General features: G+C 42.0%; 1 protein-coding gene across 1 annotated transcript in view; it reads left to right on the top strand.

Annotated features, from left to right (window-relative positions):
- Window positions 1-25004, top strand: part of WASHC5 (WASH complex subunit 5) — a 63167-nt gene that overhangs the window by 5141 nt on the left and 33022 nt on the right. The window contains exons 2-12 of the mRNA XM_042923133.1: window positions 687-985; window positions 1454-1599; window positions 2543-2627; window positions 3223-3323; window positions 6368-6557; window positions 9147-9299; window positions 12705-12818; window positions 14581-14752; window positions 17251-17378; window positions 20208-20337; window positions 23168-23280. Of these exons, the coding sequence (XP_042779067.1) occupies window positions 800-985; window positions 1454-1599; window positions 2543-2627; window positions 3223-3323; window positions 6368-6557; window positions 9147-9299; window positions 12705-12818; window positions 14581-14752; window positions 17251-17378; window positions 20208-20337; window positions 23168-23280 (1518 nt within the window). The 5' untranslated portion in view covers window positions 687-799. The remainder of the gene's footprint in view (window positions 1-686; window positions 986-1453; window positions 1600-2542; window positions 2628-3222; window positions 3324-6367; window positions 6558-9146; window positions 9300-12704; window positions 12819-14580; window positions 14753-17250; window positions 17379-20207; window positions 20338-23167; window positions 23281-25004) is intronic.

The raw sequence follows: 25004 nt of genomic DNA, 5'->3' as shown, positions 1-25004 counted from the left end.
ACAATTTGGTGAGATCAACTTTCAGCACATTCTTTGTGTGTCCCTTGAGTTAGTACGTCCTTGTTGCAACTTTACTCTGAATTGTGGGTAAGTACGGAACTTAACTTTTATACGTTTTAATTACATCATTCCGAGATACCTTGCTAATCAAAACTTTTCCACCGCTCAGTATGAAACATTTGTCTCTACTTTAGCGTCACTCAGGAGTATTTCTCAGGTATGTCTTACCCTTGATAACAAGGGCCTCCGATGTTTTCCGTATGAGAAACACTTTTTTCAAGGTGGCTCCCTCACCTAATTCGAGTGCATTTGAGACACAGTTATCTTTTCCAGAGGTAAAACAACTCCCGTAAGGACAATTTAATAATCAGTGCCCAACATAGGGCCCGTTGGAACCGCGATGCTCACTGGCTCCTCCCAGCTGCATTAGGTCCTTTCTCACAGGGAGAAGTGAATAAAGGATTGAAAACAGGCCAAGAGTGTTCACTTAGCAAAGTCCATCCACACGGAACACCGGGAGGAGTGGACAATAAAGGCCCTTCCCTCATGTCGGAACTCATTACTTGTTTTAACTTTTTTTTTTTAAGTGAGTTTGGGAGAAGAATAAATATGCATGTGTTACATATGCCCCCTTTAAAAATGGAGATTTTTTTTTTTTTTTTTTATACTTTCCTTTTGGGATACAGGTCCTTTAATGGAGCAGCCAATCTGTCAGCAGACCTGGTTTCATCTAATGATTTACAGACCTCAGCTCTGAAGCCAGTGAAACATTCCTCCCGGCCAGGCACTCATCCGCACGATGTTGGACTTCCTAGCTGAGAACAACCTGTGTGGCCAGGCAATCCTAAGGATTGTTTCCTGCGGTAATGCCATCATTGCTGAACTTCTGAGGCTCTCGGAGTTTATCCCTGCTGTGTTCAGGTTTAAAGACCGAGCCGATCTACAGAAATATGGAGATATCATCTTTGATTTCAGCTATTTTAAGGTAACCTTCCTCCACAGCATTTTCAACACTGTCTTTCCTACAAAAGCATGCTTTCTCTGGGAAGCGTGGGACCCTGAGAGGCTAAGTAATTATGGAGAAAGAGTTAAAGAGGAAAGCTTTTATACCACATTTAGCGTCAGCTAATTTGAAAATAATATAAAGGTGTTGTGGGGAAGCCCTAACATAACATAATCACACTTTTAAAAAGATAACTTTGGTGAAACGTATTTTACAGTGAAGGTCCCCACACTTGAAAGCTTGCCGATCATGGTTACAATCCAACTTTGTTTCTTTCAAGGGGATTCCGTATCTAGGCGTCTGTTCTCTCTGTTACTTTCTGTTGCTCCTCTTTCAATTTCTGATCCCCTTTTTCAAGCATAGGAACACATTTTTAAAAGACCGTTTAGAAAATGTTACCGACAAGTATGCTTTTATTGACGTTTCACATGAATGTGTTTTTCTTCTTAGGGTCCAGAGTTATGGGAAAGCAAGCTGGAAGCTAAGCCAGAGCTGCAGGATTTAGATGAAGAGTTTCGTGAAAACCACATAGAAATTGTGACCAGATTTTATTTAGCCTTTCAAAGTGTGCATAAATATATTGTAGACCTAAACAGGTATGTATTCAGTAATAGCTTATTCTGGGGGTAACTAGTGGAAAAGGAACGGGCAAGAGCGTGCACGCCTTCCTGAATTCCTCTCCTACTGTGCGTAATTGTCTTTTCCTTCCAGTGGCACTTGTCAACCTTTAGTATTTTAGAGTGTTGTTATGCTTTCCTGCTCTTGTGAAGCGGTACGATAACCTCGGCTTGTACTGAGTCATGGCTTTCTTTCTTTTCTTTTTTTTTTCTCATTGAGGCGTAGTCCACGCATAATGTTTACATTCCTTTCAGGTGTGCAGCAGAGTGATCTGTTAGCTCTGTAAGTTCTGCTGTGCCCACAAGTAGCTACCGTCTGTCGCCGTGCAGCACCCCCTTCACCCCTGGGACTCCATAACTGGAAGCCTGTACCTCCCTCGCCCCTTCCCCCATTTTGCCCACCCAGCCCCCACCCCATCCCACTCCCTCTGGCAGCCGTCAGTTTGTTCTCTGTATTAAGCCATCTGGCTTTCCATCCTGTAGTTTATGATCATATTTTAGCATCTTCTTTAGGAGAAGTGGAGAAAAAGCTTATTTTTGTAGCATTAGTAACCGTAGCCTGCCTTCTCATCCCTAACTGCACAGTGTTTTCTTCCTTTCAGCCCTTAAGAATTCATTACTCAGCAGTTTTTAAACTATTCCATGTCTTTATAACGTTACTTCTAAGATACTTATGATTCATAAATTGGGACTAGAGACGGTTCTTTCCGCTTAGAGTAGCCAGTGTTAGCAAACCTGTGGCCCTAACCACTGGGAGTTCCATTTCACGAGTCCCTTCGTAAAGAGCATGAAGGGCCACAAACGTGTGAAGGCCAGAATGTCTGGTGTCTTGTCTTATCTTTTAAAAATCTTTATATTCCTTCTTCAAAAGTGGTCATGTTTTCATTAGAATGAATAACTTGCCCTGGGGTTTCATTTCTAGATATCTAGATGATCTCAATGAAGGTGTGTATATTCAGCAAACCTTAGAAACTGTGCTCCTCAATGAAGATGGAAAACAGCTTCTAGTAAGTAATAGTAGCCACTTAAAATAGAAAGTCAAGAATGTCAACTTTTTTCCCATATGTCCCAAAGACATACAAAGTACCCTTCTTTAAAGGGAAGCAAATAAACTGACAGTTCTCTTCCAATCAACAATATCTGAATTTAGAACATAGTAGACTCTGAACAGAATTACAAGTGAGTGGAAATCATGGGGTGGTGGTGAACTTCCTCAGCGCAGTCCTATCTTCTTTATCTTCTGCATCCCAGACCTCCAGCCTTGGAAACTAGTACGTGATAGTCACTTAAGAAAAGTTCATTAACCAGGTAAAGGGTTTCGAAGTATTCATAATGTTGGGACTCCATTTGGGGCCCCAAGCGAAATACCAAAAATAGGCCAATTGAAAGGTAATCACTGCAAATTAAAATTTATTTCCCATAAATTTTCCAAAGCCCATTCTGTACAGAAGGTGAGAGCCTTTGGGAAAATCTGCAGTCTCCGTGTAATATGAAGCCTTTGGGAGGAATAGGAACGAAGTGATTCTTTTTAACCCTCGTCAACTTCATTCCATAAGAACGTAGACTCCTGTGAGTTGGGCCATTGTCTTTCTGTCTTCATAGTGTGAAGCACTGTACTTGTATGGAGTCATGCTGCTGGTTATCGACCAAAAGATCGAAGGAGAGGTCCGAGAGAGAATGCTGGTCTCCTACTATCGATACAGGTATCCATCCCAGGGCTGGGACCGCACCCCCCAAAAGCACCGCTGTTGGTAAAACGCAGTAGTTTCTGTACTACTCGTCGTGAATGGCAGCGGTACGATCTAGAATGAAAGGCGTGAGGTTCTTATTTCTTCTGAACGTAATGGAGAAATGTAACAATTACTCTATATTTGTATCATTACCATAATATATTGTTAATAATATATAATTATATTTATATAATAATATAATTATAATTAATAATTATAATTATATTATTAATAATATTATAATATTATAATTATATAATAATAGATTATATGTCATGTAATCTATATATTACACATAAAGGAGCCTATGTGTTTTAGATTATTAGAGACACATAGATCATCATGTCCACAATAGTACCTCAGTTTTTTTGTTGTTTTTTTTTTAAAGGAATCTGAATTTTCTTTATCTTAAAGGTAAATTTGGAAATGTTGGAAGTCTAATGAATGTTCTTTTTTTTTTTTTTTTAAAGTCTTTAAATATTACACCTTGGCAGATGTAGGGACGTGAATAAATTTTCTGTTGTCATTTTTGGTTTGATGACTTTGGAAAGCCATTTCTCAGAGTTAGGTGGGAAGTGAATTCTCACCTGAATATATGTGGAAACAAAACAACAGCACATATCACAATCACGTGTTTCGTACGTCTGTCCAGAACTATGACTTTAAGGGGTAGGGTCTTTAAATCAGAAGCCACCTTAAAGTTCTATAATTCCAGTATCTACCACACAGATTTCAACGTGCTGAGTTAATGAGTCAAAACCTGGATGTAAGGTCAATATTAGAAAAAGTCAAGGGGTGCCTGGGTGGCTTAGTCAGTTAAGCGACTAACTCTTAGAGATTTCAGCTCAGGTCATGATCTCATGGTCTGTGAGTTCGAGCCCAACATCAGGCAGAGACTGCTTCAGATTCTCTCTCTCTCTCTCTCTCTCTCTCTCTCTGCCTCTTCAACACGTGCATGCTCTCTCTGTCTCTCAAAATAAATATATAAACTTTAAAAAAAATAAGAGAAAAAGTCAAGATTTTGGAAGAAACAAATGATAGGCAGGAATCAGTTAGCAATGTGAGCTGAAGATGTGCAGACTGGAATTAACATTCTTTTTTTAGACATTTATTTATTTATTTTTGAAAGAGAGCACGCTCAGGGGAGGGGCAGAGAGAGAATCTCAAGCAGGCTCCACAGTATCAATGCAGAGCTTGATATGGGTCTCAAACTCATGAACCATGAGCTCATGTCCTGAGCCAAAACCAAGAGTCGGACACTTAACCAACTGAGCCACCCAGGCGCCCCTAGAATTCACATTCTTAAACTTACAAATTGGGACAAAATAAATAGGACAAAGGGGCAGATCCTCAGCAGAAAGGGATTGTTGGGGACATCATCTTTTCAGCGACACCTGCTACTGCTGCCCCTTCATCACAGGCTGCTCAACTAGCCCATGTACTTCAGCTTCATCAGTATGTGAGGAGAGTGTCCACAGCAGACGTAATTCATTCACATCAGTTTGACCATGAGGTGTTTTATCATCCATGTTTTTAAAAATGGACTTGAAATTTTTTTTAATGCTTACTATTTTTGAGAGAGAGACAGCATGAGCAGGGGAGGGGCAGAAAGAGAGAGGGAGACACAGAATCTGGGACAGGCTCCAGGCTCTAAGCTGTCAGCAGAGAGCCTGACGCAGGGCTCAAACCTGTGAACCGTGAGATCATGACCTGAGCCGAAGTCGCACTCTTAAGTGACTGAGCCACCCAGGCGCCCTTTAAAAATGAACCTTGAATGCCCTTGTGTATATTTCCAAAAGTACCTGGAAAACCAAAAATAATAAATGACATAAAGAAGGAGAAAAAAGGGTTTGCTCATCAAGGCCAGCTTTGACAATTCTGCTTTGTCCTTTTGGGTACAACAGTGAATTCATTAGAATGTGAGGACCCATTACTGAAGTCCTGAACAATCGCCAAGTCAGAGTTGTGGGAAAGGAGATTCTTGTATCAAATAGGAGGTCATCCTCAAGTCTAAGATTCTTTGAGTCTGAGGGATTACCACTCCACACCACCCTGAAAATCACAAATATTTTGATTCAATCTCTGTAGAAGGTACACCTTGCCAAGGAAAAAAAAAAAACAATGATTATATATCCCACTTTATGTTGACATAATCTTTTAAAATTATTTTTTAACCGGGGCGCTTTCATTCGGTTAAGCATCTGACTTCGGCCCAGGTCATGATCTCACGGTTCATGGGTTTGAGCCTCATGTTGGACTCTGTGCTGACAGCTCAAAGCCTGGAGCCTGCTTCAGATTCTGTGTTTCCCTTTCTCTCTCTCTCTCTCTCTCTCTCTCTCTCTCTCTCAAAAATAAAAAAAATTACAAAAATTTTTTAAATTATTTTTTAACTTATGAAATGTTGGTACTGGATCACATTCTTTATCTGCAACTCTGAAATCCAAAGAGCTCTCAAAGAAAATATATGCATGTGTACACACACACGCGTGCACATAGTAACTCCTCTGGCAGCAAACTCTGATCTCACCTGAAGCCATGTGGAGTCAAAACCTGATCAGACCAGATCGGAGGCTATAGATGGTCCTTATTTATCTCATTTGCATGACAATTCATAAATTTTGCTGCAGAAATATTAACGTGTGCTGAGCATGTAATGCTAATTGAGACCCTACTAAAGTGTTGTATACGATCTACACGCCATGTTAATTTCTTACATTTGAAAAACGCAGTATTCTGAAACAAATCCAGCCCTAAAGATTTTAGACAAGGGATTGTGGACCTCAACTTAGAACTAACTATACATACATGTAAGAATCCGTCTGGTAAGTTTGCTATAATAGGCTTTTTGAAAATGCAATTGTGACTCTCCGGGGACATAGATTGACCAGGAGTCTTAGGTAAAACTACATAAAGTCAAGTTATGATGAAATTCTGCTCTTTTGGACTTTTGAGTTTCTAAGCTGTGTGGTTTGTGTGGTTTGTTTGGCCCTTCGTTTCCCATTGTGAACGTGGTTCAGCGCTGCTCGATCTGCTGATTCAAACATGGATGATATTTGTAAGCTGCTACGAAGTACAGGTTATTCCAGCCAACCAGGAGCCAAAAGACCACCCAACTATCCTGAGAGTTATTTCCGGAGAGTGCCTATCAATGAAGCCTTCATCAGTATGGTCATTGGTCGACTGAGATCTGATGATATTTACAACCAGGTGGGCATCAAATCTACCAACATCTTCGTCGTTTGAAAGATTGATTTCACTTTCCTCCTCAATTACTCCTTCCCTTCCTTATTCCTCAGAAGAACAAAAGCACCCAAAAAAGTCCAAACTTTTTGAGGTCTACTATAGTTGGGTAGAGGAAAAAGGGATAATAATTTGGGAAGAATTTGAGATTTCAGGGAGAGGATGGGATTTGAACTCTATTTGGAAAAAAGATCATTCTCTCAGCCATTCATTCAACATAGAGTTACTGAGCGTGTGTTACATGCCTGTCCACAAGCTAGGTGCTGGGAGGCCATCGCCGACAAAGGTCATGGTCCCAGCCCATAACGAGCTTGCAGCTGAGGAAAGAAGACAGACAACTAAAGGAATTACTGTAAAGCAAGGTGAGTGATAGCTTAGGGGAAACACAGGGTGCCACGGAGCGTACAACAGGGGCAACAGATTGCAGCAGGTGGCGAAGGGGACGTAAGGACACTCTAGCGAGAAGGCAGCTTGAGCAGGGCCGTGAAGACCCTGTAACATTTAGAAGTTACCTCCCTTTCCTCTCCAGTATGTGTATCGCTCATGTAAGAGGGCACCAAGGAAAAGTACCACGTGACTTCAATTTCCTGAAGAAAACATAATTTTAGGGGCACCTGACTGGCTCAGTCAATAGAGCATGTGATGCTTGACCTCAGGGTTGTGAGTTCAAGCCCCCACATTGCATGTGGAGATTACCTCAAAATAAAATCTTAAAACAAAACAAAAAAAAAGATACATAATTTTATGTATTGGGTATTTTTCTTACCAAAGAATTGGCCCGTAACAGCCGGCTATCATTTATCACAGGGCACAGCTGCCCTACCCAGTTCTGCAAGTAGCCAGTTAGTTTTCTTTAGGAATATTATAAGTATCAATAAAAGAGGTTTGTGTGTGTGTTTTAAAAACAGCTCAAAATAAGCCACCTGCAGATACTGGGTCTTCATAATTTGTTGCCATTTATTGAGAATTCGGTACCAACCAGAATCATAGTTGATTTTCTTCATGAACTGTTCTCTCTCTCCTCAGAACAGTCCTGCAGAGTGGACAGCATTATCCTCATGTTGCTGTTGAGAAAAATAAGGCTTAGGGAGCTTCATAATTTTTCACAAGGTCATGTAACTAAGTATCAGAGCCCGAATTTGAACTTGGGTCTATATGACTTCAGGGGCCATGCTACTCCTCACTGCCTGTCTTTACCCCTTCTGCCAAGTATGGGGTCCATCTTGTCTGTGTGTCTGTGTCTCAGGCAGTGAGTTTCAGTTTTCTCTTGCCCCGTGACCGTACTAACACAGGGCCTTGGCTGTGGTGTGCTGTGTACCCACCCCACTCGCTGCCCGGCACCTGCCCCGTCCCTGGTCATGGTGGGTTGGACAGGGGCAGTCACTTGACCCAGGATGGATCGGATTCCCTGTTAGGTGATTTGGAATGGGGCTCCAGAAACATCATCTGCACGTGGGTTTACTCATCACACGCAAAATTTGGAATTTGGGGGCAGCCCAATTCTCCCACGTGTAAGATGAGAGGAGCAAGAGAGAAGGGGCAAACACATCAAGGGGTGGAAACGGTGAAGGCTTTGTGGCCCACAGCTCCAGACCCTTCCTGTAGCCCGGCCACACTCCTGCCTGTGGGTTCCCTGCCACGTCGCTGTGTCCACCCTCGTAGCAATTTCCTCCCTTTGTGTTTGTGGTCCTCGAGGTGACGCGTACTGTGTGCAGCCAGGTCACCGACCCATGTGGTGACGGAGCCCTGGGATGCACCAGCACCTGAAAGGCAGGCAGTGGAACACCCAGCAAAGCAGGGCAACAGGGGTGGCATCTGTGAACCTTGAGAGAACTGAAGTGAGAGTGTGAAACAGAGGCTGTTGGACCAGCGTGATTGTGAGGTGACGAGTGCCTGGAGAGATCATAGGTGATGGTGCAAGGCACGTTTCAGGGAGCTGTAGAATGAACAGGAAGTGAGAAAATGGGGACAGGGTGTGGGGTCTGTCAGTTCTGAAAGACTGTGATAGAAAGACCCAGAGGGGCGCCTGGGTGGCTCAGTTAGTTGAGCATCCAACTTCGGCTCAGGTCATGATCGCATGGTTCGTGGGTTCAAGCCCTGTGTCGGGTCCTGTGCTGACAGCTCAGAGCCTGGAGCCTGCTTTGGATTCTGGGTCTCCCTCTGCCTCTGCCCCTCCCCAGCTTGTGCTCTCTCTGTGTCTCAAAAATAAATAAACGTTAAAAAAAAATTTTTTTTAAGAGAGACCCAGAAATGGACAACTAGCAGGAGACATGGGGGTAAAACATTTTTCTCCTCCTTGAGGCAAAGACTTCAAGTTGCGGTTGAGTCAGGGGCTGGAGGGAAGAGAATGCTGTGTGGTTAGCAAGAAGAACGGCCCTGGTTGTATTGTCCTCTAACAAGGCCACGGTCTGAGGATCGCACGCGGGGTCCAATTCCCAGAGGGGATGGACTCTTGAGGGACTGGGACGTCCTGGAACCACATCATTTACTGGGCACGTGTATCGGTTCACAAGTCACCAACAGCTGCCTCTTCAGGGTGTTGTCTCTGTGTTGCAGGTCTCCGCATATCCTTTGCCAGAACACCGCAGCACGGCCCTGGCCACTCAGGCCGCCATGCTGTACGTGACCCTCTACTTTGAACCTGCCATTCTTCACACCCATCAAGCGAAAATGAGAGAGATTGTGGACAAGTACTTTCCAGACAACTGGGCAAGTATCACCATTAGTCTCTTTGTCCTCTGGAATAATCCTGTTAGGGAACCAACTCTGCGTTCTTTTGGCCTTTAGCCCAGAGATCATAATGTTGTAAACGAGACATTAAGTCACATTGGTGAAACTCCTCCAAGTGCGTGGAGAATCTTCTGAATCATGACATGAGGGAATAAGTCAGTAAAACTTGGTGAAGAGCCCATGGGTTTGTTTTTTCTCTCTTAAATGGATACTCTCAAGGTAAAACCCTATATTGAAATGTTCTCGCTTTAGCTGCTGAATTGTAACTGTTTCACATGCAGTGAAACATACTTTCTTCCTTTCTATTTTATGAATCTAAGCTTGCAAAATTAATCTGTTACCGAAGAAGAGTGTTACTTTAATAATAAGTTTTATCTATCTGTAAGCTAACGTTGATGGGGCTGTTAAAGTTTATATTGCAGAGATGTGCTTGTGACTTTTTAACATTGTGTCACTCAAAACTCAATTCTTTTTAAAAAAATGTTTTTTAATGTTCATGTATTTTTGAGAGAGAGACATAGAGTGTGAGCAGGGGAGGGTCAGAAAGAGAGGGAGACACAGAATCAGAAACAGGGTCCAGGCTCCGAGCTGTCAGCACAGAGCCCGATGCGGGGCTCGAGCTCACGAACCACCAGATCATGACCTGAGCTGAAGTGAGACGCTTAACCTACCGAGCCACCCAGGTGCCCCAAAACTCAAATCTTAAAAACATAAGGCTGACTTAACGTACTCAGTGTAGATGAGATGTTCTCCTTGTACGTAGAGGTTTTGATAAAGTACAGTGAATTGGATCCTGGTCTCAGGGAACAGATTCTGTTTCACTTCTTATCAGTCATTGAATCACAGACTGTCTGTGATTAGGGAGCCTGCAGTGAGACGTGATGCTTCCTACCCACGAATGCATCATGTTTATAAGCTAGGAGCTGAGCAACCAGAAGGAAAACTCTGATAATCTGGTTTCATTTGCTAAGCATAATAAAGAGTTTCGACCATAGTGCTACAATGAGAAACAGTAACACGTTTAGTGTTAAGGAAGGTCAAAACCCACTTATGTGAAGAGACCCTCCTGAAAAACACCCCTGACATGCTAAAAATGAAAGAATTTAAAAAGCGAGTGAGATGCCAGGCAAATGCCACCCAGTAAAAATCCAGTAAGAAAATACTTACATCACACCATAGAGACCTTTAAAGAAAAACCTGCGTAGGGATAAAGAGCGATCATGTATGATATTAAAAAGAATAATCCAGGGGCGCCTGGGTGGCTCACTTGGTTAAGCGTCTGAGTCTTCAGTTTCGGCTCAGGTCATGATCTCACGGTTTCATGAGTTCAAGCCCCACATCAGGCTCTGTGCTGGTGGTACAGAGCCTGCTTGGGATTCTCTTTCTCTCTCCCTCTCCCTCTACTCCTCCACTTCCCATGCTGTCTCTCTCTCTCTCAAAATTAATAAATAAACTTAAAAAAAATTTTAGGAAAGAATAATGCAAGGTAAATTCATACCCAGTGACATACTCAAAATACATAAAGCAAAAACTCAAAATAACCTCTAAAAGTTGAGAAAACCATAATCATGATGGGAAATTTTAATATACCTCTTTCTGTACATAATCCTGCTCTCCCAAAAATACACGATAGATGTTCCATGTGTATTTGAAAGGATACATATACAAGTTGGGTAACATTAGATCACAAAGTTAAGAAAGCTTTAAAAAACGATGTTAGTCTACAGACTGTATTCTCTTACTGTAATTCAATTAAATTAGAAATCAACACTTAAAAGATATTTTTAAATGTTTAGAAAAAACTAACTTTTGTGTTCAGGAGGAAATCACAATATAAATGAAGAAATATCAAAACACTACAAAGCGAAGCTTACGAGAATGACTAAAAACTGTTCTTAGAGGTAAATGTTGGCGCGCCTGGGTGGCTCAGTCTGTTAAGCGTACGACTTGAGCTCAGGTCATGATCTCGTGGTTTGTGGGTTTGAGCCCCACATCAGGCTCAGTGCTGACAGCTCAGAACCTGGAGCCCGCTTCAGATTCTGCGTCTCCCTCTCTTTCTGCCCCTTCTCCCACTTGCACTCTGTCTCTCTCTCTCTCTCTCTCTCTCTCTCTCTCAAAAATAAACGTTTAACAAAAAACTGAAAGATCAATACCACAAAGGCTGGTTTTTTGAAGAGTAATAAAAAGATATTTTGCAACGCTGATCAGAGAGAGGGAGAGAGAAGGCAAGTTTAAATATGTGAAGATTGAAAAAGCAGACCCGAGATACAATAAAGAAGTTTTGAAGTTATCAGAAGACCTATGAACAACTTTATGCCGATATATTGGAAGACTCTAAAAAATAGAAAATTCTCTCAAAAATACGACTAGATCTGATTCGAGAAGAAAAGGGAAGCATGACAAGCCCAGTGACTGTTGAAGAAATGGAGCTGGGGATCCGCCTCCCTGCTCAGCCACTCCCACCAAAAAGAGCACCCCCGGGACCGCAGGATTTCACAGGCAACCCTGAGCAAAGCTTCAAGGGACAAATAATCGCAATTTTATACAGACTCAAGTGGGTGGGTGAGGAACCCCAAAAGGAACGCTTTTTTTCCTTTACTTGAAGGATTCTCAAGTGAACTGGGGAGCCCTAGGGGCCCCCAGGGCTCATTCAAGGGGTCTGTGAGGTAGAAACAGAGTGAAGTGCTCTGTGCCTTGCCCTGTCCCCCTTTGCCAAGCCCACACGGCATTCCCAGGGGCCCCGAGGCAGGCGGCACGGGAGACCCACTGCGGAATCCAGATCCAAGCCCAGCTGTCTTGGGTCAGGCCAGACGCTGCAGAGACTCGAAGAAACCGAAAGGCGATGCCACGCGTCTCACAAAACTTTTTGGGAAAGCCTTTAGTCTGATTTTTTTTTTTTAATTAAAAATTTAATTTTTAAAAAATTTAATTTTTAAATTAAAAACAGTTTTCTGTTTTCTGTTTTAGCATGTAATGGGTGTACTGTTACATGAAGAGAATAAGTATTTTTTGAAATGTCTCGATTGTGATGTGTTATAGGATAAGTATCAATAGATAGAACCCCATTTGAAAAAAACACAAAAAGTCCTTGGGAGTTTTCAGTAACTTTGAGTTGCGTAAAAGCTGAGGTGAAAATGTTTGAGAACGCCACTGTTCAGTCAGTCTGCTTTTCTGTCAACCCTGATTTAGTCATTTTCCCATAAATGGATTTTGTAGCCCTTGTTCCAAAGTGCTCCTAAGAAAGAATGCTTACCTATATCTTTGGCAAATCGGGGTTTTTCGTTGCAGTGGAATTTGAACCAGAGGGAGTGGGCAGTGTCTTCTGTAATTTTGCCTCCAGATGAGTAGGTATTTAACACACTGGATGAATGTGTCCTCTTTCAGGTAATTAGTATTTACATGGGGATCACAGTTAATCTAGCAGATGCTTGGGATCCTTACAAAGCTGCAAAAACTGCTTTAAACAATACTCTGGACCTTTCGAACGTCAGAGAACAGGTAGGTGCTGGCCAATGGAGAAGGATTCTGTCACAGCTACAAGCCTGCTTTACGGCGTGGGAAATGAGTAGAGTTTCCAAGGAATTTGGAAAATGTCCACATAGACATTTTAGTGCAGTGACGAATGAAAGGTGAATTTTGCGCATCCTAATAAGATAGGTAATGATAGATTTTGTAACTTATGTGGTATATGTAAATGGGAGGCTTGGGTCTTAAGATTCAGCATCCTAAGACAAGTCGGTATGTCACATGACCCCAGCTGACTTTGTTTATTCTTGTCGATGTGGATGGAATGGCTTTCACGGGTAGCTGGCATTTTAATGTTTTCATTGGTAGGATGCATGTTCAGGATCATAACTGAGCATACGCAATATGTCCTGTCACTGTAATTTCTATTTATGTTTTAAATTTATTTATTTTAATTTTTTTGGTGCAAGAAGGTGTTTTTATTAAAGCACGGGGACAGGACCTGTAAGCAGAAAGAGCTGCCCCGTCACTGTAATTTAAATTGATCATTTCTGATGTATGAAACCAGCAAGAAGACTGAAGACCTTCCTCTCCTTAAAGTTTAAATGCTTACAGTCTATCTCTTTGATAAGAGCACAAGGCAGGAGGAAATTCCTAAGTAAACAGAGCCATAAAAATATTTTTTGGGGCAGTATCCTTGACATTTCTAAGTTATCTTCCTCAGCCTGGCTGGCTGAGTTCTTGAGTTTCCGGGGCAGATAGAACGACATTGAGTCCAAGAACTTCAGCATGTTTTATTCAAGTAAATTACATTCCATAAATAATGCATAAAATAATTTCAACTTCATGTCTCCTGGAAATATATTAGAGAAAGTGACGCTTCTGATGCTTACTGGCATCAGAGCATTAATTTTTTCATTACTATAATTAGTTTCCAAAATTGCCTTTTCTCTCTGGTGCCATTTTAAGAAGATTTCAGAATTGTCTGATGAAACACCTTGTGGTAGTTTTAAACTAACCTGATGAGGTTAATGATGTTTAACATGTAACTCTTGCTTCAGAGAAAGTAGAATGACCCAAATCCCCAAAGGCTGGTTTGAAAGTTCACTGGATTGAAAAATACACAGAAGTATATTTTTGTTGTGCTCTCGTCTGCCTGTAGAAGCCTCTTCTGGATATTTCTGCCCTGCCTCCTTTGTCAAGAATCATGGGAAGAATAGACAGTTGAGCCTATGTTTCTTTTCTATCCAAGTTGAGAACAGAAGGGGCCCTGGGAACCACTGGATACAGTTCTTTAGTTGACATTTGAAGACACCAGGAGGGAGAGGTGAACCCCAAAGTCAAACCAATATCTAACCATAGCTAGAGGTAGGAGGTAGGATTCTCTTGGTTCTGAGTCCAATGCTCTTTTCAAAAGTGTCCAACGGGGCGTCTGGGTGGCTCAGTTAAGTGTCCGACTTCGGCTCAGGTCATGATCTCACAGTTTGTGAGTTCGAGCCCCGCGTCGGGCTCTGTGCTGATGGCTCAGAGCCTGGAGTCTGCCTCGGATTCTGTGTCTCCCTCTCTCTCTGCCCCTCCCCCCTCATGCTCTCTCTCTCTCCTAAAAAATAAACATTAAGAAAAAAATGTCCAACAAACCACTTGCCTCTGAGTCTTACCAACTATGGTCCACATGTTATTCACCTCCTGTAGAAATGTTATTACTTGTCAATGGGCTCATCTGTATGGGATTCATTTTCTAGGGAAGTAATTTTCTCTTTTTGAAAATGTAATTCAGGCTTTTTCTTTTTCAAAGTCAAGCAGATACGCTACCGTCAGTGAAAGAGTGCACAGCCAAGTGCAACAATTTCTGAAAGAAGGGTATTTAAGGGAAGAGATGGTTCTGGACAATATCCCAAGGCTCCTGAACTGCCTGAGAGACTGTAACGTGGCCATCCGGTGGCTGATGCTTCACACAGCAGACTCAGGTAACGGGCGAAAGGTGTGCCCATCTGTATGGCTCCACTTAAAGGCTTTCAGAGCTAAGATATGCCCCGTGGTGCAAAAATTGTTTAGCCTTTGGATGAGAATCAAGTGGCTTTTTAAGTTAGTCGTTTTTGTGTCTACTTGGACAAGTCAACGGCCCACCTGAATAGGCCCCTTTGTCAGGTTTGATTATCCGGGATTACCCCAGTAGGTCCAGTATAATCACAAGGGTCCTTAAATCGGGAAGAGGGAGGCAGAAGAGTCAAAACTAGAGAGGTGGTATCATGAAAAAGCCTCAACAGACCATTCCTGGCTTTAAAGATGGAAGGGGCTACAAGCCATGGAATATGGTGGCCTCTAGATGCTGGAAAAAATAAGGAAACAGGATTTCCCCAGAGCCTCCAGAAGGAGCCTGCAGAAGGAGCATAGGCCTGCTGCCTCCTTGATTTTAGCCCAGTGACACCCATTTCAGATTTCTCCTCTCTGGAGCTGTAAGAGAATACATTTGTGTCCTTTAAAGCCGTTACGTTTGTGGTAATTTGTTACAGCAGGAAACTAATTGAAGACCCAAGCCCGTAAATAAGAGCCAGATGTGTAAAACAGACACTTAGTGGGATTTCGTCCAGAGCAGGAGAGAAATGTTGCTTGGGGTAGTGGGTGAAGGTGGCTGGGGAAGGCTCCATACAGGAGGCAGGAAGGATTCTGAAGTAAAAAGAAGTTCTAGACTGGAGAAATGATGGGGGGGGGGGGGGGGGGGAGGGAAGGTACGATTTTGGAAGTACAGGAAACCATGGGCCCACAGAATTGATAAACAGGCTGAACCTGAGTGCCTCATAAAGGTAGATCACAGTTTTCTGGCCCACAGTCCTCTTGGAGACGCTATTGGCCATCAAGTTCAGTTGCTTCACAGGTTGTATGAAATGCCTTCACAGGGTCTGTGAGCCTATGACTTAAGAAGCTCCTGATTTAATGAAAAAACAAGTAGGTTGGACTAACCTGAGCTTGTTCAGAGCTGACACAGTTCCTCGTACTCAGTGACGGCTGGATCGGTGTTAGTTAACCAATGGCTTAACCCAGAGCTGCGTGCCCTTCCCGCTAAGCGTGGCTGTCATCCAGCGGCCCCGTGAAGCCTCCTGCTTTTTGTTTTTCATCAACAAACTTTGCTTGAGAGCCACCCTGAGACAGGTACTGCCTTCAGCACGTGTTCTTTCAGATAAGGCAGTATCTCAAAGTAAACTGTCCACTCCAGATTATTCTGCAGCCTCCCCTGGTAACACAGAGCCCGCCTCACAGCTCTTCCAGGCAAGATGTTCTTTCCTCTAGCTTCCGTCTGGTCCCACTTCCTGTGGGTGCTAGGCAGCGAAAACAGCAGGTGGACGTCTTCATCCTTTGTATCTTTGGAAATATGTGGAGTTTCTCCTCAGCTTTCTCTCTTCATCCTGGAAATCTCTTTCTCGAAAAATGCTGCTTTCCAGTTTTTGGTTTTGTTTTGTTTTTTTTTTTCATTTGCCTTCTTTGCCTCAATCCCTCTCCAGTTTACGTTCGCTCACAGCATGAGCACCGTGGCCGAGGTTTAATCGTCCAATGGATCTGGTGTTGGTTAGTCGCATTTAGTCAGTCCATAAACGCCAGTTCTAATTTGAGGATTTTACCACACTGACTCAGTTTATAATCTTTTTTTTTTTCATTTTTATTTTTATTTGTTTTCAATATATGAAATTTATTGTCAAATTGGTTTCCATACAACACCCAGTGCTCATCCCAAAAGGTGCCCTCCTCAATACCCATCCCCCACCCTCCCATCAGTTTATAATCTTTACCAAAGTCTTCCATTCTCAAGCACATGAACAACTCAGGCCTTCGCTTTATCGTATCATAAAACCAACTGTGGTTTTCCAGTGACTCAGCCTCCTCCTCACCTTCCCTGTGAGCCAGGAGTCTCCTGGATTTGGACCCTTCCAGGGGCAACCTCGTCTTGCCAGTGGTCTGTGCACTTACCTTCAGCCACGTCTGTGTCCCATTTTTGTGCCTGGCAATTGTCTGACCTGATTGCACAAGGTCACGATTTACCAGAAACAAGTGATTTACCTGATTGTGAGTCATGCGTGGGAAAGATAAGTGCTTATGTAGTTTCTGTGGTGTTCGGGTCATGATGTGCAGGAAGGAGTGCATATATTCTTTACATTCCCTCCCTCCAAAGCACTTCCCCCAGGCTTTGGAACCCTGTTCTGCAGCTTGCTTTTTCTCATTCGACGGCATATCATGGATGACATTCCACGTCAGAGCCAACTGTCGTGTTCAAAAGTTCGGTTGTACTTAACTTCATGGCATAGATCTACTGTAATTGATTTTATCGCGCATTATTGATTCTCATCTTGCTTATTACTTTTTTAAATGCTCCAAATGAGTGAAAATGGAGGCACGTTTTTAATAATTCATCTTAGATTTCATATTTTCTGCACAGTGAATAAACTGGGAACTCTTTTCTTCCTGTTTCTAGCTTATGACCCAAACAACAAACGCCTTCGTCAAATCAAGGACCAGATTCTAACAGACTCTAGATACAATCCCAAGATCCTCTTTCAATTGCTGTTGGACACTGCACAATTTGAGTTTATACTCAAAGAGGTAAAGATCTTTAATGAATAATCACCAACATCTTAGTTTTTCTGTGCTTAAAAATATTTTTAAAGGGTTGAGATTCAATAACGAGTCATAGTCTTTGATTCAGGCTACAGATTCTAGCTGTCTGAGATCGTTCTTATACTAAAAGGACAGGATTAAACATTTAACAGGCATTTAGTGCCTACTGCCACTGGGGATACAGTGATGGGGAAAATTGCACAGGACCATGGAGGTGACAGTCTAGTGAGGAATGTGGACATTAATCAGAGAATTGCACTAATGAAAACGTAAATACAAACTGAGATACGTGCTCTAAGGGAAAGGAACGTTGTTCTCTGAGTACCTAAAATCCCTGAGAAGAGAAGCAGGAGCTTCTGAAGGGACCTGAAAAAGGAACCTGTCGGAGTTAGCTAAGACAAAGGTCGGGAGCATTCTGGAGACCATTGCAGAGAGAGGACAGAATATGCCCGAGTCCTCTTGGGTAGGGAACAGCATGACCAGTTCAAGGATCAGAAAGAACAGTTGGCTAGAGGGGAGAGAATGAGATAAAAGTGATATGAGATGAGGTCGAAAGATGGGCACGTAGGCCTTGTAGGATTTCAGTCTTCATCTGCAAAACCATGAGAACCTGTTAGAAAGGGCTTTTAAGTAGGGTGGATGATTTGTGTTTAAACAATGTCCACTCAAGGATTTTAAGGATTTTGAGCTCCCTGAAGGGAATTCTAAGGTTGATTAGTCTTATGCCTAAAAGAGCCTCTGTGGGCATGATAAAAATGGTTGATACCCAGGAGTGCCTAGGTTCTATAACCAGTAGCCTTGGCGGTTCGGATCAGGTGGGCCAGGAGCTAGCCATGGACGTTAAGGCCCATTCCAAACTGATATTCTCCTTGCCTCAGTCTGGTTAGCGGTCTGCCGGTTTTTTCTTTATCTTCTAGGTGTGCGAGGACACTGTGTTCCCCCGTTCAGTAGCTAAGGAAAAGTACATGCTGATTATTAACATCACGCACATGCATGTGTTGAGTGTTATTCGGTAACCTGTCTGGGTATAATTTTGTAAGATCAGAGAAACGCTACCCCTTTTTGATCTCTTTAAGAATGCTCATGTTTTCCCTCTCAATAGCAAGTCATTATTGAATACCTGCTCTGTTCCCAGCTAGGTGCTAGGAATTCAAAAATGAACAAGGCATGTCCCTCCCATCCAGGAGCTCTCAGTACAGTGGGGAAGAGAGACAGATTAAGCCAAAATGAGAGACCAAGAAAGATCCAAGAGCAGGAACCAGGCATCTTATTTGTTGGTCAAAGCAAACTTCAGAGGCAAGTGAGAGTCACCCCAAGGAATCAGTGCACTCCGTCCAGTTAGGATCCTGAAGCAGGACGCCAGTCACCCAAGAGTTCTGTAGCTCAATATTGTTGTGTGGGAATCAGGACAGATCTGGGTCATCTGCCCGACCACGCCTGCGTTTCTAATCGTTAATCTTTTTCTGGAATCTGTTGGAACAGAATGGGCAGCTTCCTTCTGTCTGTTCTATTGGAGAGAATAGAAGACCAACTCATTAAAGATCTTCAAAAGAGAAGGATCTGGTAGAAAGATAAAAATAACTACCCAATACAAACTGAGCAAAACAAAGATATATTTAATGTCTGACATTTCAGCTCGGTTCTTTAACCTTTATCTCTATCTCTCCCACCTCCCATCCCAACCCTTTTTCGAGAATCACCTTCTGATTCTCTTAGAAACACACTAATTAGACCTGTGTTTCTTCTAATCTTTTGATGAAGGCGCATCTCTTAACTTGAGAACCGTCCCCTATCCCAAATTCCACCTTACCAGATGTGAAACCTGTGAGGTCAACCTGGGAATGAGTGTCTGAAGGGCTTCAAGCTATTAGGTCTGTAACGAAGGCCTCACAGTGTTATTTTTGTCACTGCTGCTTTGTGAAATGGCATTGATCGGTCCTAGGCATTCAAAAAGACAGGAGGGACTCTATAAATAATTCCTACTGTTCCTCACCCTGCCTGATCACTAAGATTCCTCTTTCTCTGGCCCCACAAAATTCCACCAGTCCTTATCCTTTCATCTACAATGAAGTCTTCATCTTTTAACATTCAGTTCGATGCTGAGGAATGAAGAATTTCTTAAGAGAAAAATCAGTATATTCTCATATTTACCTCTTAGGATCCCAGTGAAATAAATCCCTGTAGTTTTGTGACACACTTTAAATAGGTTTTTAAATTTGTTTCAAGGGGGGAAAAAAAGCAAAACCTTGAGTTATACCATTTCCTCCTCTGCTCAACTCTTTATAGGCCTTTAATTTTATGAAGGAGTGCATTAATAAACAGACTTACTGTGTGATCCAAAAGAAAAAATTTTTGTGGGTGATTTAGTTCATTCTCCACTCATCAGACAAAGATCATGCTCAGCCTTCCCTGACCTATTTTAAATAGATGCAACCACAGAAATTATTACTTGCAAAGGACCTTCGAGCAGGGGCCACCAAATTTAATTTCACATTAAAAATGCTGGTTCCTGGGTCTACCCAAGGCCTTTTGAACCAGAATCTTCATGGGGGAGCTTGAGAATCCCAACACTTGAAAGCCATCCAGATGATGAGATGATGCTTATGTGCAGTTGGTCTGAAAACCAATGCAGTGGTCTAGCTTTGCCCCTCAATTTGTACAAAGTAGTGCAGCTTAAGAGATGACGTCAGGGGTAATGTTACTTTTAGATACATATTTTTACAATAAATTGGGTTTCACTCAGGGCTTTCTTTGTAAACTGCCTTATTTGGATTTCCTCTTAAGTAAGTAAATCTCTTCTGTCCCTTTCAACAGATGTTCAAGCAAATGCTTTCAGAAAAGCAAGCCAAATGGGAGCATTACAAGAAGGAGGGCTCAGAGCGGATGACGGAGCTTGCTGATGTCTTTTCGGGAGTGAAACCCCTAACCCGTGTGGAGAAAAATGGTAATTGCTAAAGAGGAAATATCATTGTGTTTGAAATGTACACACGAATTCTTGGAAACACACAAAGTAAAAACTCAACCACGTTGTCATCGTTGTATGCTAGGACATTGCTGAGGAATGTCTAAAGCCTAGTCTTAGCTGCCTCTAGCTTTGGGCTCCTTTTGGCAATGTTCATATCTTCTCTGGACTTGGGGCTTCTTATTTTTGAAGTATGAGGTTAGGCTACAGGGGTTGTTATACTCTGGTTCATAGTCCGTAGGTCCATAATTCATCCCCCAGCCTCACCATAGTGTGTCAGCTTATGTGCGTTTGCAGGGAGGAAGAGAAGGACCTGTAACTGTCCTGATCATCTCAGGATACTTCACTCAAGAATAGTACTAACTACTGGGGCACCTGGGTGCCTCAGTTGGTTAAGCGTCCAACTCTTGATTTTAGCTCAGGTCGTGATCTCACGGTTCGTGAGTTTGAGCCCCTCATTGGGCTCCATGCTGGTGGTGTGGAGCCCATTTGAGATTCCCTCTTTCCCTCTCTGCCCTCCCCGGCTCGTGCTTTCTCTCTGTCTCTCTCTCTCCAAAATAAAATAAATGAACATTAAGAATATTACTAACTACTAACATAGGGGTGCCCGAGTAACTCAGTCAGTTGAGTGTCCGACTCTTGATTTCGGCTCAAGTCATGGTCATGATTCATGAGATCGGAGCCCTGCGTCAGGCTGTGCACTGACAGCACGAAGCCTGCCTGAGATTCTCTTTCTCCCTCTCTCTCTTCCCCTCCTGCATGTGCACACATATTCTCTCTCTCTCAAAAATAAATAAACATTGAAATAAACGAATAAAATCTTTAATAAAAGATTATTAGTAACCGCTAACATAGATGGTATCCAGGAGTCTTGTCTTCTCATGTTTTCTGGGTTTTTTTCTCCTTGTGCGCCTGCCATCTAGTGGCAGAAGAGGGGACATGCAGACTTTTCGAAACAACATAGCTCAAGCCTTCGCGTTAATCATATTAATCCTGCTTCTTTTAGGAAATTTTATCTGTGGGAAAATCATGGTATCACTTAAAATTTTTATATAGATAGAAACCCTTCAAAGTGCCCCTGAATGACCATTCTGAATTTTAAGATGAGAAGCTATTTTTTTAATGCTTAATGTTTTAACTATGAAATTCATTTCTGATAAAAGTTAATTACACAGTAGAATTTCTCAAAGGTATAGCTTTTTGTTTGAAAAAATTACTCTTTTAATCAGTATGATCTTGTGATTACTATATTTGGCTTTTGTTGATGTATTTGATGCCAAATGGTTAGCCTAAAATATATTTCCGAATTACTTTATTATTCCTAGTAGGAAAAGTTGGTGTGTTTTTAATAATGTGATATAAATTAGCAACATGTTTTGCAGGTCACTACATTTTGTCCGAAAAACAAGGAACCACCTGTAACAGTCTAACCAGATTAATTTTTGAGAATCAGGCACATTCGTCTCTGTTCTAGTCTCTTTTAGGTTCTTATAAATCCCAACATCAAAAAAAAAAAAAGAAAAAAAGAAAAAAGAAAAGAAAACCCCACCATCACTTTAAAGGTCATTCAAAACAGCATCTGGTACTTTTTTTTGGCTATATAGCATATTTTAGCTTGGGAAATGCTTCCACAAATATTTCTCGTTTGAGCCTTACAGCCTTATGAGCTAGACATCTTTATTCTTGTTCCACATGTAAAGAAATCAAAGCTATAAAATGTAATCACTTGCTGATGGTAACAACGGTTCAGAGCCTGGATTGAACTCGTCACCTCAGACTCTGAATGCTGTGCTTGTTCTGGTACTCTATAACTGTCCCTCAGTCCTACCAAAAAAAAAAAAAAATCTTTAAAATTACCACCAGTGTTCTTCATGCCAATTCGTGAAATAACTTAGATTATAAGTCCGTAAGTGCTTTTATTAAAGTGAAGTCATCCCATTGATAAACAAACAAACAAACAAAAATGTTAGGGAATCCGCTTGATGAGATAAAATGAGGACAGCCTTTGAATCTGGCCAGACAGTTGAGAAAAGCCTGGTGCTGCTGTTTAGTGACTGTGTGACCCTGCCTGGGCTCCTTTACGTCTCTGGGCATCAGCTTCCTTAATCTGAGAAATGCCTTCCAATTCCTGCCCCCGTAGATTGTTGTAAAGATTCAGTGAGAAAAGCTCAGACCTTTGCCGGCCACCTTGAGGGTCCTCAGGGCATATTAATGACCCTTTCTCTGCTGTGTGAACCTGGTCTGTGAGTGCAAATGGCACCCCTCAGCCGTTCAGACGTCCCCTCAACTCACCACACATACTTCACACTCCTGACATGTTGCCCCTTGTTCTCCCAAGGCGTGCCATTGTTATTTTTGTCCTGAAGCTTCTGCCCACATCTGTCCCTTCACCTCATGACAAACTATCCCTCTGCCCCTCTCTACCTTTTTCAGATCTTTTACCCACCCTCGATTCTCCAGGAAACTGTTCCCGGTAACTTCCTGTCACAATCTTTCAGTTCCTTCCCCACTCCTTCCCACTCCAGTGACCGCCTTTGCACACTGGGGTTCACACCACAGACTCAGGCCTTTACACCTTTTCTGCCGGGTGTAAGACTGAGCTACTTAAGTAGAAAGTTTCCTCTCCCCTAGGTCACATACCCAAGGCGTTTTGGTGGTTCCTGTTTGGAGAATCCCAAGGGCAATGTCAGGTACTGAGGGAAAGGTCTGTGAATAAGGGCTAGATTTGTGAAGGATTGTGCAATAAAATTCAAAGCCACGGCTACCACAGTTCTGGGATTTCAGCAGTCTCTCCTTGTTTCTGTGTTAATAGAAAACCTTCAAGCTTGGTTCAGGGAGATCTCGAAACAAATACTGTCTTTAAATTATGATGATTCAACGGCTGCGGGCAGAAAAACTGTGCAACTAATACAAGCTTTGGAGGAGGTAAGAAAACTCTTTGTAAGCGACAGTTCATGGGGCACCTGGCTAGAGGAGCGTGGGACTCCTGATCTCAGAGTCATGAGTTCTCACCCCCCATGCGGGGGAAGAGATTACTTACATAACTAAAACTAATAAATAAATAAATACATACATAAATAAATAACAATTCTTGGATCACGAATCATACTTGTGGATCCACCCAGAAGATCTGGTCCTGGAAATACAGCTAAGAGAATATTTCATCAGAGCAAAAAAAAAAAAAAAAAAAAAAGCAAAGTACGCTTATTGTGGTATTTTATCCAGTGTCCTAAAATTGGGAAAATAATGCAGTGACCAGTGTGAAAAGAATGCTAGCAAAAATGATATCTCAACTTGCAGAAACATAATTATATTTAATAATTATGAAGACAACATGGAAACATTGGGAGATTGTGGAAAGGCAGTAAAAGCAAAATCTGTATTTTTTTTTGTGTTTTGTTTTGTTGTTAATATAATTTACTGTCAAACTGTCTAACATATGATGTGTAAAGTGTGCTCTTGGTTTTTGGGGTAGATTCCCATGGCTCATCGCTTACGTACAACACCCAGTGCTCATCCCAACAAGTAGGCACCATTTTTAGATTGGGAGAGAGTTTGGGGAGAGAAAAACTACAAAGGAATGCGCAACAATGACCACAGTTGTATAATGATCATATGCTTATATGTGATGTTTTCTCTTCTGGAAAAAAAAATAGTTTGTTTTTTATCTACTCAGATATTATCTACTCAGATTCAAAAAAGAAGGATTATACTTCCCGACTCTTAAAATTTTAATTGTATGCTTAAGTAGGTTTAAACTAGCTTTAAACTAGGTTTTTAAACTAGGTTTAAAATGGAAAATAAACGCATGAGAACAATAACCATAAACTATTTAAAACATTGTCCATACTTATCTGGAACCCTGTCCAGATGGGATAATTTTATATCTTTAGAAATATAATTAATACTTTCTTTGGCATCCTTTCTTTTATTTTTAAGTAATATCTACACCCAAACATGGGACTAGAACCCACAACCCCAAGATCAAGAGTCTAATGCTCTCTGGCCCGAGCCAGCCAGGTAGCCCTGGCATACTTTCTTATAGGCTTTTATTACTTTTGAGAGGTTTTATGATCCCTATGAATGGCAATACAAAACAGTACTCCACTATGAACTTGTCGGTTTCCTTAGACATTCCAAACAGTGGCCCACTGGTGCGATTCCTATTTTGGTTGCTTTCTGGACCTTCTAGTCTACATTACAACTACAAACAACTTTTGTACCTCAGATGCTTTTTATCATTTGTGCCATTCATTTTGACCATGGCCCAGGCACCTTGAATTACATACATTAAAATTTCAGGATGAGGTGCCTGGGTGGTTCGGTCAGTTAAGCGTCCAACTTTGGCTCAGGTCACGATCTCATAGTCTTGAGTTCGAGCCCCGCATTGGGCTCTGTGCTGACAGGTCGGAGCCTGGAGCCTGCTTCGGATTCTGTGTCTCCCTCTCTCTCTGTGCCTCCCCTGCTCATGCTCTGTCTCTCTCTCTCTCTCAAAAATAAATTTAAAAAATGTTAAAGAAAGAAAACAGAAAAAACACTTCAGGACACAGGGGAGTCATTCTTTTGTTTTAAGGAGTACAGCAAAAGAACTTAATGTACACGTGCCAACACCCTGGTATAATGTGACTTACTCTGTGTTTTAGCAATCC

This window comes from Panthera leo, chromosome F2 (genome assembly GCF_018350215.1).
Source record: "Panthera leo isolate Ple1 chromosome F2, P.leo_Ple1_pat1.1, whole genome shotgun sequence".
NCBI lineage: Eukaryota > Metazoa > Chordata > Mammalia > Carnivora > Felidae > Panthera > Panthera leo.
This window is presented reverse-complemented; position numbering and strand designations above follow the sequence as displayed.